The sequence below is a fragment of the Emys orbicularis genome, chromosome 2, assembly GCF_028017835.1.
Source record: "Emys orbicularis isolate rEmyOrb1 chromosome 2, rEmyOrb1.hap1, whole genome shotgun sequence".
Lineage (NCBI taxonomy): Eukaryota > Metazoa > Chordata > Testudines > Emydidae > Emys > Emys orbicularis.
Genome location: NC_088684.1, coordinates 535,751 through 547,948, shown reverse-complemented (window position 1 = coordinate 547,948; position 12,198 = coordinate 535,751). Strand labels below are relative to the sequence as shown.

The window sequence follows — 12,198 nt, the reverse complement described above, 5'->3', positions numbered from 1 at the left end:
GCATGCTGGGAGCCGTAGTTCCGGGCGGGGTGGAGAAGGAAGGCCGCGGCGCATGCTGGGAGCCGTAGTTCCGGGCGGGGTGGAGAAGGAAGGCCGCGGCGCATGCTGGGAGCCGTAGTTCCGGCCAGGGTGGAGAAGGAAGGCCGCGGCGCATGCTGGGAGCTGTAGTTCCGGGCGGGGTGGAGAAGGAAGGCCGCGGCGCATGCTGGGAGCTGTAGTTCCGGGCGGGGTGGAGAAGGAAGGCCGCGGCGCATGCTGGGAGTCGTAGTTCCAGGTGATCGGACTCGGATTCCCAGGGCCCATCACGGGGGGCGGAGCGGCTGCGGCCTGAGGAGCCGGCGGGGCCCGAGCGCTGCAGCGACCCGGGCTGGAGTCGGAACCGCCGCGGCCTGAGTCTGAGGGAACCAGGCCTAAGGTGGCGGCCATGCGGAGCTCGCGCTTCCCCGGCCCTTGAGACCCGGAGCCGCTTTCCCCTGAGCGCGGCCGCCGAGGAGGAGCCCGAGCGTCGGGACCCTTCCTCCTCCCGGAGCCGCCCCTCAGCGCCCCGGCCCTTCCCCCCACCCGAGCCGCCCCGGCCCGCCCCCCCCCGGAGCCGCCCCGGCCCCGCCTGCCCCTCAGCGCCCCAGCCCGCCCCCCCCCCCCGGAGCCGCCCCGGTCCCGCCTGCCCCTCAACGCCCGAGCCCGGCCCCCCTCCCCCCCTCCCCCCGGAGCCGCCCGAGCCCGGCCCCCCTCCCCCCGGAGCCGCCCCGGCCCCACCTGCCCCTGAGCGCCCCGGCCCTCCCCGCTCCGGAGTAGCCCCTCAGCGCCCCAGCCCGGCCCGTCCCCCGAAGCCGCCCTCAAGGACCTGCCCCGCCCTGCACCGGCCCGGCCCTTCCTTTCCCTTGCCGGAGCCGTCTTTCACTGCCCCTCCACTCCCGGCCCGCTCCCGGTGCCGGCGGAGACGCGCGGGCCCCGCCCGGGAGGATGCTGCGCTGCATGCCGCCGCTGTGGCGCTGTAACCGGCACGTGGAGGCGCTGGACCGGCGGCACTGCTCGCTGCAGGCGGTGCCCGAGGAGATCTACCGCTACAGCCGCTCCCTGGAGGAGCTGCTGCTGGACGCCAACCAGCTGCGGGAGCTGCCCAAGGTCAGCGCCGACGGGCTGGGGCTTCTCCTGGGGGGGCTGCCGCGCCCCCCGGGTGAGTGGGGCGGGAGTCCCCGTCGGGCCGGCCCCGCACAGAGCTGAGGTTGTCTGGGCAGGTCCAGGTTCGGTCCGCCCAGCTGGAGGAGTGGGGTTGTTACACAGGCAAAAGGGGTGGGTGAGTGTGGAGATTATACGGGCAGGTGTCAGAGGAGAGGAGCACGGGGTGATGAAGAGGGTGCTCTGCCTGCTGTCGAGGGAAGGATACTGGAGGAGCACTTGAGTGGGGTTTGTGGATTCCCTGGGGGAAGGCCTCCGAAGCACTTGGGTTAGGGGCGCAGGTGATGGGGAGCAGTAAGGACAGGTGGGGGTGGTACACTGGTAAGAGTGAAGTGTGTGTATGCAGTTGTGGGGATGGATATCAGAAGAGCGCTTTGCTAGTGAGCAGAGCAGGTACTAGGGTAAGGCAGTAGGAATAGCAAGGTGGTACCAGTAATGGGGAGAAGGGATATAATGGGAGCAGTGGGGTTGTGTACAGGTAACAGGAAGGCTATCTAAGGAGGCTCTGGAAGGCATGGATAGAATATAAATAGAAGGAATTGGAGCATGGGGGCAGGGAATGAGGAGCTGGAGGGATTGTAGTTAATTCATCTTTATTTCTGTGTAGAAACTTTCCTGAAAAAACCCAACCCATTCAAATTTTGGGATCAGTGGGAAAGGCTCTTGGTCTGGTTCAAACTTCTGCCTTCTCTTGGGGCTGAGAGTGCTTTGAACAGGCTTGACCCCCCACCCATTCAGTTTCCTCAACTTCGTCTTTAGGGTTGGTGTGGGGGTGGAGGGAGCTTGGTAAAAGTCTGAATAAATGTACCTCACATCCTCCCAGCACCTTTTCCATTTCACCTGCTCTTGTTACCTACCCCTTGGAGAATCCTGACGTGTGTAAAGCCAGATTTCCTCTATGGCGGCTGGACTGGGCTCTAGCAGCTTGCACTGATAGATTTGATTTGTGTGTTAGGAGCATTTGTCCCTCCTGGTGGTGCTGTCCCATCCTGGGGACTTGCTACCAGAGCTCTCTCTGGGTATGTCTATACTACCCGCTGGATTGGCGGGCAGCAATCGATCCAGCAGGGGTCGATTTATTGTGTCTAGACTAGACATGATAAATCGACCCCTGAGCGCTCTCCTGCGAGAGAGGCGCAGGTGGAGTCGATGGGGGAGCGGCAGCAGTCGACTCACCGTAGAGAAGACACCGCAGTGAGTAGATCTAAGTACGTCGACTTCACCTACGTTATTCACGTAGCTGAAGTCGTGTAACTTGGATCGATTTCTCTTCTCTCCCCCCCCCTCCCCTACACCCCCCGGGACCAGGCCTAAAATTGCGCTTCTGCTTGTCTACACTTACAGCAACCAGCGGCATAGCTGCATTTGTTCTGGTGCTGCTGTAGTGCTTAGTGAAGATGCTACCTAGGCTGACGGGAGAGCTTCTCCTGTTTGCATAGCTAATCTACCTCAGTGAGAGGTGGTAGCTATGTCGCCGGGGAAGCCCTTCCATTGACACAGCGCTGTCTACACAGGGGGTTAGGTTCATATAACTACATTGCTCAGGGGTGTGGATTTTCTACCCCTGAGCGATGTAGTTATACTGACATAAGATCAAGCCTTAGTTTGAAATGTTAAGTTCTGTGTGGCCTGATAGCTTTAGTCCCCTGAATCTTTTTAGGTTTTTATAATTGTCCTGTGCCCATCACCATAGTGCCTGAGTTCCAGGAAAGGAAGCACTCAGTTTCCCACTGACACCTGCACTTTTCAGCCTTTGTAGGATGACTTCTGCAGGACTGTCAGTATACACAGCAGCATACAGCAGGGGGACAATAGCGGGACCCTGTGCTGAGGGGCTTAGTTTGCAATCACAGCCGGTCAGATTCTTGCATTCGAGTTGAGGGGCTCTTGGATCATTTAATCCAGTCTCTGTGACTAGTTCATGATGGATTAAATGCAATACTGAATGGCATGAGCATAGTCTAGCAAGAACGTTTTGTTACAGGGCTGGGAGGGAGCTTGGCCAACAGAAGCTCTTCCATGCGTAGGGAGAGTCATCAAATTAGGCATTGAGTCTAGAGTGGGTGGGTGAAAGAGTTGATGGGGAGTGGTCAGAAGAAGCTTTGGTGGAGCAGAGAGAGCGGGACTGTGTAGGAGGGAGGAATTGGGCAGGGATTGAAAGTAATAGAGAAGTGACTTGGCAGCTGCATCTTGGAGGGGCGGTGATGGGAGATGTGAGGCTGGAGGCTGCACTAGCAGGTGGGAGATGATGGAAGCCTAGGCAGGCAGGCTAGTTACATGGAGAGAAGGAAGGAGCTAGGACAAGGAACCAAGATGTGCAAGGATGGCTGCTGTGCTGAGTGACTGAGGGGAGGAGAGCTGGCAGTGGGAGACATAAGGCTGATGTGGGGAGGGTTTGGCTTGGGAAATCATCCAAATTAAACATGGCAGCTGAGGCCTCACCATGGAAAGTGTGGCTGGAGAGGAGAAGGCGAAAGTTGCTCATATTCCATGCTGAAGATTGCAGGAGACAAAGGAATGTAGCTGTGGGGAATCTCACCATGGGGGTCCAGATCCTCTGAGCACTTCCTTCCTGCCCAAACTCCTGGAGTGACTCTGACCCAGGGCAGAAGGTGCCTCCCTTGTGGGTTCCAGATTGGAGCTGGTCCAAAGAGCTCTCATTGCTGACTTCTAGCGGGGAGGAGGGAAGTTAGGATGATCCTTGTGGGTGCGCTGGCAAGCTGTGTGGGCTTTGCATAGATTCCTTCCTGCTCTGGCTCCCTGCTGTTTGCATCAGTAGCAGGGCCCTTTCCTGGTAGGTGGGAGTTGTCTAGGCTGTAGAGTTCCCTCCTGCTTCACTGCAGTTGGCCTGGGGCAGGAGCTGCCTCCTTTGTCCACGGGCTAGGCTCCTGCAGCTCTGAGCCCAGCCGTTTGAAACCCAAGGTCAGGCAGGGCCTCTGCTGCGCCAATTAAGACCAGCTTTTATTTTGCTGGCAAACTGGGGCCTGGGTGGAGGCTTCTGGGTTTTTATTTACTTCCGTGGAGGAGTAAAGGTGCTCCTTCTAATCTCTCAACACCAACTCAGCCCCTCCCTGGCATGGAGGGAGACAGCCAGCAAAGATTCATCAATGGCTTCAGCTCTTCCCCTCCAGGCTCTTGTATTGCCATGTTGCACTCTGATGCCTTTGGAAAGGAGGGTTGGCAATGAGCAGGTCTCCTTGGTCTTTATGTGGAATTCTCTGTATCTCAGGCCTTGTCTAAACACACAAGTGGCAGTAATTTAACAAATTCAGCTTAGAAACTTCTTTTGTTTGATTGGTGCTTGAATCTGTTAGGAATCAGTTTAGTTAAATTGGCACAACCTTTGCGTTTCGACATGCCTGTGTTTCTCTAACCCCTGGTCTACACTTGGGGTGTGTGTGTGTCAATCTAAGTTACGCAACTTCAGCTACGTGAATAACATCACTGAAGTCGACGTACTTAGGCCTACTCACCATGGTGTCTTCACTGCGGTGAGTCGACTGCTGCCGCTCCCCCATCGACTCCGCCTGCGCCTCTCGTGCTGGTGGAGTACCAGAGTCTAGACTAGTCGCGATAAATCGATCCCCACTGGATTGATTGTTGCCCGCCGATCCGGCGGGTAGTGTAGACATACCCTAAGTTAGGTGTGTATGCTGGGGCATCTGCTGCTATAGTGGTCCTGTCTGAGGGCTGAGGCTGAGCAGCTGGTTTCCTCACTTCACTTTCATCCCTTCCCCTCTGCCACAGCTTCCCCTTTTGTCAAATCCTGGACAGTATTGACTCTGAAGAAGATTTCAGGGATAATAGTGGACAAGCAACTCAACATGAGCTCTCCCTGTGATGCTGTGGTAGAAAAAGCTAATATGATCCTTGGATATATAAACAGAGAGTAGGAGTGGGGTGGTGATTTTAAATCTCTATACAGTATTGTTGAGACCAGTATTGGAATACTGTATCCAGTTCTGGTGTCCACATTTTAAAAAGGAAGTTGAAAAATTGGAGAAAAGACACAAATGAGTCGAGGGCTGGCAAAAATGCCTTACAGTGAGAGATTGAGCTCTTTCAATCTATTATAGTTTTTATTAAAAAAAATGAACTGGCTTGATTATAGTGTATTAGAACCTTGAGAGGAGGAAAATATCAGGTGCTCTTCTATTGTTTAATATCTTTATTAATGATCTGGAGGATGGAGTGGACTGCACTCTCAGCAAGTTTGCAGATGACACTAAACTGGGAGGCATGGTAGATACGCTGGAGGGTAGGGATCAGATACAGAGGGACCTAGACAAATTAGAGGATTGGGCCAAAAAAAACCTGATGAGGTTCAACAAGGACAAGTGCAGAGTCCTGCACTTAGGACGGAAGAATCCTATGCACTGCTACAGACTAGGGACCGAATGGCTAGGTAGCAGTTCTGCAGAAAAGGACCTAGGGGTCACAGTGGACGAGAAGCTGGATATGAGTCAACAGTGTGCTCTTGTTGCCAAGAAGGCTAACGGCATTTTGGGCTGTATAAGTAGGGGCATTGCCAGCAGATCGAGGAACGTGATCGTTCCCCTTTATTCGACATTGGTGAGGCCTCATCTGGAGTACTGTGTCCAGGTTTGGGCCCCACACTACAAGAAGGATGTGGAAATATTAGAAAGAGTCCAGTGGAGGGCAACAAAAATGATTAGGGGTCTGGAGCACATGACTTATGAGGAGAGGCTGAGGGAACTGGGATTGTTTAGTCTGCAGAAGAGAAGAATGAGGGGGGATTTGATAGCTGCTTTCAACTACCTGAAAGGGGGTTCCAAAGAGGATGGATCTAGACTGTTCTCAGTGGTACCTGATGACAGAACAGAAGCAATGGTCTCAAGTTCCAGTGGGGGAGGTCTAGGTTGGATATTAGGAAACACTATTTCACTAGGAGGGTGGAGAAGCACTGGAATGGGTTACCTAGGGAGGTGGTGGAATCTCCTTCCTTGGAGGTTTTTAAGGCCCGGCTTGACAAAGCCCTGGCTGGGATGATTTAGTTGGGAATTGGTCTTGCTTTGAGCAGGGGGTTGGACTAGATGACCTCCTGAGGTCCCTTCCAACCCTGATATTCTATGATTCTATTCAGTGGAGAGAGGCATAACAAGAACCAATGACTGCAATTTAAAGCAAGAAAATTCAAATTCAAAGTCTGTGCCTAAGAGTGCGGTTAATTAACCATTGGCACAAACTACCAAGGGAAGCTCAACCTACTCAGCTTAATAAAGAGTACGTTGAGGGGTGACTTGATTACAGTCTACCTGCATGGAAAACCAATATTTAATAATGGCCTCTTCAGTCTAGCAGAGAAAGGTCTAACATGATCCAATGTCTGGAAGTTGAAGCTAGACAAATTCAGACTGGAAATAAGGTGTAAATTTGTGTCAGTGAGGGTAACAAACCCATGGAACAATTTACCAAGGGTCATGGTGTATTTTCCATTACTGACAATTTTTAAATCAGGATTTGATGTTTTTTTCTAAAATACGTGCTCTGGGAATTATTTAGGGGAAGTTCTACGGCCTGTGTTATAGAGAGGTCAGACTAGATGATCACAATGGTCCCTTCTGGCCTCAGAATCTATGAAAGTGGTGAATTCTCCGTCTCTTTTGATATCTTCATATCAAGACTAGATTATGATGGTGATCCTTTTTGGCCTTAAAATATATGAAAATGAATCTATGAAATGTGGATTGATACCCCCATCTGTGGGGGTTCTGAGGCCAGAGTCAAGATCAGTGTGCTGGGCAGTGTATGGACACATGGGATACACCAAGGAGTACTCATTCTAGGACAAAGCACACATTAGTGTAACAGTAGAGGTGAGCTGGGAGCAGCTATGCAGGCTGCTGTGTACTCAGTTACATTGAACTGAATGGCAGAAAGCTTTCTGCCCAGGGTGGCCTTCATGCTGTGCTTGCCTGTTATATGGGCCCTCTACAAAGCAAGGAAGGGTGGAGGCAGAGAGATGGGAAAGACTAGTTAGGTCCTGTTCAGTCCTTTCTCAGGGACTAGTTGGGGTTTTCATTGCACCTGCTGAATCTCTCCTCTCAGTAATTTCACTAGCTAACTTCCTGCACCCCCTGAGATACAGGCAGCTCTGGGCCAGCTGCCTGCTACATCTTTATATATTCCAGGATCCCCTTGTTAGCTCCTTAGTGTGATAGTTATTCTCACAGAAACTCCCTCCTTTACCTGCTAGCCAGACTGTGACTTACTCAGTATCTCAGAGGCTCTAGAAATGGTTGGGTCCCTTCCCCACTGATTGCTGGACCCACTTCTCTGTGCTATGTTCATATAATCCCTCCTTACTCCACTTGACTGCAGTAATTCATTCTGTTTTTTGCTGATGTATCTGGCTGTGTCTCCTTGAACCATGACATTGATAAATATAGGGAGCAGTGTAGTGAGTGGTAATGATAGCTGGACAGTCCTGTGCAGGGAGGAAGATAGACTAGGTGACCTATGGGGCTTGTCCAACTGTAGATCCTGTGACACTTTGTTACCTCTCCTCTTCCATTTGGCTTCAGGGCATTTTAACCATGTCTCTGAGCCAGTTCCTTGCAATCCACCTTCCCATTCCCTGCATTCTTCATTTTCAGGGGAATTGTTTGTGCCTAATGATGTCTGAGGAGCCCCCACTGCTTCCTCCCACTGAGGGGGATTTTAACTCTTCTTCCCAGGGCCCCTCACGAGATTTCTTCATTCCCCCAAATTTGCTTCGCTGCATTCTAAGGCCTTGTGTTCCTGCACTCTCTGAATGCCGCACTCCTTGCTGTGCTAAGTTCAGGCTGCGTGGGGTCATTGACCCCCAACTACCCTGTCATTCTCACGTTCTCAGCCCATTTCTTCCTTTCAGAGGTAGATCTGATTTGGTATTTGTAGCGTGGTGCCACACAAAGGCCCCCCTGAGGAATTGGGCCTCGTGGTGCTGGGTGCTGCACAAACACATAGGGTGATGTGACCTCTGCCCTGAAGAAGTTGTAATCCAGTTGGAAACGATGCACCAAGTGTGTGTGAGCAGCTATTGCATAACTGGATGGTTCTCAATCACTGACAGTTGTTTTGGTATAGTTCAAGCAAATAAAATAGTGTAGTCATGACCGCTGCTCAGCTGCCTGTTAATGGCTGATTCCTTGTAGGAGTCCTGGCAGAAGTAGATCTGGAGAGGATTTGGGAGGGAGAGGGAGTAGTACCTGATGGATCAGTGCAAGAAGGGCCTTCCCTACGTAAGGATGGCATGGAAGAAAGCATGAGGACATTTGTGAGAGCAGTTGACACATGGACCTTCATGGCTGGCATCATTGAGGGGAAGGGTGTGTGTGTGATAGAGCAGATAAGCAACAAGGAATGGAGATCTGGATATTTCTTGGACTTCTTTGTAAATTTTTGCTTTGTCAGCTGTGGACCACCCTCTGCTATGACCTCAAGCTAAGCAGGTTCAGGCCTGGGCAGTACTTGGATGGGAGATCTCTAATGAATTTCAGGGTGCAGCAGTATGAAATGTTGGTGCCTCAGCTGGCACTCTTCCCTCTGAGTCAGTGACAGACCGTGCCCGGTGTGGTGCTATAGGCGTGCTGTGCTCCATGGAGTGGTAGTAGGGGCTGTCTTTACTGTGTCAGTGCTGACTGTAATGCCCCAGCATGGCACTAGGGGGTACTGTGCTGCTGATGCTACTGTGTCCCACATGAGATTTAAATTGAGGCCCTGAGCAGTTGTGGTCAGTAAAGATCCCACAGTACTTTGTGGGAGTGGAGTGTTAGCCCTGGTGTCCTGGCCAAATTCTAGCTTGGGGCTTTTCTTTTCACAACCTAAATTCCCTTGAAGTTTAATCTGGACCTGGAAATCCACTTTGCTTCTGCTCTAAACTCTTGTATAATGTTGCTGTTAGCTGTGAAACAGCTGCTGCATTCCACCCCAGAGGGGGGCTACATTCCCAGTTCCCTGCTGAGGTGCCTGTGAAGTGTCAGCTGGTGAGCCTTGGGCTCTGAGACTGCTTGCTTTGTGTCTTAGCTGGAATCTTTTCCTGGCATTTAAGTATTTTCATGTATTTTAAACACATTCCTTAGGGCCTGATATGTGGGGTTAAATAGCAGGAAATCCGGCTGATCTGCATTACAGGGGTCTGTGTCACTGCTGCCAAGGAGCCGTCAGCCCACGGGTGTATGGGTACTCCTCTGCTCTCAGCCCATGTGCACATACCCCTCCCATTGGTTTTGGGGTTTTGTACTCTGGTGTGTGTGCGTGCTTGGAGCATAGTCTGCTTTTGTCTTGTTCCGTGTGCTGCAGCGCTGGTGAGTGTGTCCTACCTTTGCTCTCCTTACTGCAGCCCTAGGTTCTGGTGAGCGCTGCTGTGCATGTGGTTTGGTTGCTGCAGAGCATCAGCTGTTTCTGCTCAGGGCTCTGTCACTGAGCTGCTGCCTTTGTTACTGGTTCAGTTGTCCTCTCACTGGCCTAGCATCTCCCACACCCTGGATCTGCACCCACTTGTGCCGGGATCTTGTCACATCTTGTTATCTAACCAAGACTGGCTGGGTCTGATCAATATTATGATGGGGGGACCTCCAAGGGACACCAGGTACTATAGGGACTGGGGTGGGAAGCTGACTAGGGGGTGCTCTGCTATCTGACTCATAAGAACAGCCATACTGGGTCAGACCAAAGGTCCACCTAGCCCAGTATCCTGTCTTCTGACAGTGGCCAATGCCAGGTGCCCCAGAGGGAATGAACTCCAAGCTGACCATGTGCCAGTCCTGTGCTAGGAGTGCTGTGATGCTGGAGATGTCTTTCAAATGGGACTTAAAACTAACATTCTTATCTTTCATAGTTATTCATGGTCCTTCGGGGTTTCTCGCAGGAGTAGGTGTGCTAACTAACCCCATTGTTTTGACAGAATCTCAGTTTGGTAATTCCATCCTACTTCTCAATTCCCTCTGCCCTTTCACTCTTCTAAGCTGGTTTGTAGTGTTACGCTATCGCTCTTAAGCAGCTGCTGTATCCCAACAACAGAGGAGGCGGCATTTTGGCACCAGGTGCGGGATCCCTGTATGAACAGCTGCTGTTCAGAGGGAGTTGCATTTCACAGATTATAAAGCCAGAACGGACCACTGTGATACTCTAATCTGACCTCCTGCATAACACAGACCATAGAACTTCACCAAAATCATTCTTGGTTGAACTAGAGCATATTTTGTAGGAAAGCATTCAATCTTGATTTAAAAATGCTGATGATGGAGAATCCATTATAACCTTTGGTAAGTTGTCCCAATGTCTAATTACCCTCAGTATTAGAAATTTACGCCTTATTTCCACTGTGAATTTGTCTAGCTTTCACTTCTAGCCATTGCTAGACTGAAGGGTCCAATATCAAATATTTGTTCTCCATGTAGGTACTTATAGACTGTGATCAAGGTGCTCTTTAACCTTCTCTTTGTTATGCTATAACAGATTGAATTCTGTGAGTCTCTCACTATAAAGCCTATTTTCTAATCCTTTAATCATTCTTGTGGCTCTTCTCTGACCCCTCTCTACTTACTCAAGAACATCCTTCTTGAAATGTGAACACTAGACTGGACACAGTATTCCAGCAGCAGGCTCACGGTGCCAAATACAGAGGTAATACAACCTCTCTACTCCTACTTGAGATTCCTGTGTTATGCACCCCAGAATTGCATTAGCATTTTCCGTGCCAGGTGATCCTATGTGTCCCACCTGCCTTCTTGAGGGTTGAATTTAATGGCTGGAGAACCTTTGTAGTACTCTGACAGGCCGCCCTAGAGCAGGGCAAAGCATCCCCATCTCTCCCACTGTAGCAGGAGGGGCTGGGCTAAGACAAACCACAAGCAGTGGGTGAAAGTGAAGGGGGACTGGCATGGGAGTGCGCTTTGTTTGGGACTCCTCTCTCAATGCCAGGAGGGGGGTGTTGGAGTTTGAAGTAGTGTGGTGCTTAGGCTCTACTCTCCCTGATCATTAGTATGTGTCGGCAGAAGGATGGGTCACTGCTAGAAGCCGGACTGTTACTTTGCATCCGATGAAGTGGGTTTTAGCCCACGAAAGCTTATGCCCAAATAAAACTTGTTAGTCTCTAAGGTGCCACATATCAGAGGGGTAGCCGTGTTAGTCTGGATCTGGATCTGTAAAAAGCAACAGAGGGTCCTGTGGCACTTTTAAGACTAACAGATGTATTGGAGCATAAGCTTTCGTGGGTGAATGCCCACTTCATCAGACGCATGGGACTCCTCAAGGACTCCTCGTTGTTTTTGCTGATACGGACTAACACGGCTACCACGCTGAAATTTGTTGAGGCAGATTATGTAGCCTGCAGGGACTGACTGGCTGGCTGGCTGAGTCCCCAAACGTGCAAGGGTCCTCCTTGACTCCATGGCCCAGGTATGCAAGGAGCTGGCTCTGAGCATGGTTGATTGTAGGGGAGAATCTTTTAGGGATGATCTGATCTTGTCTGTGCTCTACAGTCTCTGCTCCCAGCCCTGCTGGGTGTCACCTATGCAGCCTGCCTTCCCCAAGCAAGAGAATTCCACCTACGCAGCCCAGAAAGAGACAGTTACTACTGGCTGCTTCCTCTGTCGATCTGGCATCATGCTTGGCCCCATAGTCCCCCAGGTTAGAAAGGCAGAAGTGCAGGTTTTGCAGTACTGTTGACTTAGCCATGGGGCACACCCAGCAGATTTTATGCCGTGTGTTTGAGGCAAACTTGCAACATACAAAGGTCCACATCTAAACGGGAATAGAGGAGTGGAAAATAATCCCTGTGAGCACCTGGAGGAGGAGCCACATGTGTGACATCTTACTGCCAAGCTCCTGGCTGTTGTCTGAGCCTCCCCACTTCAGTTGAGTGACAGACATACAGTTCTGCTGTGTTACTCCTATGAGCGCTGTGAAGCCAGCCTGGTCTGGCCCAGTAATGGGGCGGGGTGCTGGGTGCTCTCTCTCTGAGCACTGTGTAGCCAGCCTGTCCCAGTAATTGGTTGGAGAGCTGGGCTCTAT

At 51.5% G+C, this 12,198-nt stretch overlaps 1 protein-coding gene across 1 annotated transcript in view; it reads left to right on the top strand.

The window, feature by feature from the left end:
• The first annotated feature begins 963 nt into the window (after nt 1-963).
• SCRIB (scribble planar cell polarity protein) overlaps nt 964-12,198 on the top strand; it is a 195,944-nt gene continuing 184,709 nt past the window's right edge. Inside the window, exon 1 of the mRNA XM_065397800.1 lies at nt 964-1,125. Coding sequence (XP_065253872.1) covers nt 964-1,125 — 162 coding nt within the window. The remainder of the gene's footprint in view (nt 1,126-12,198) is intronic.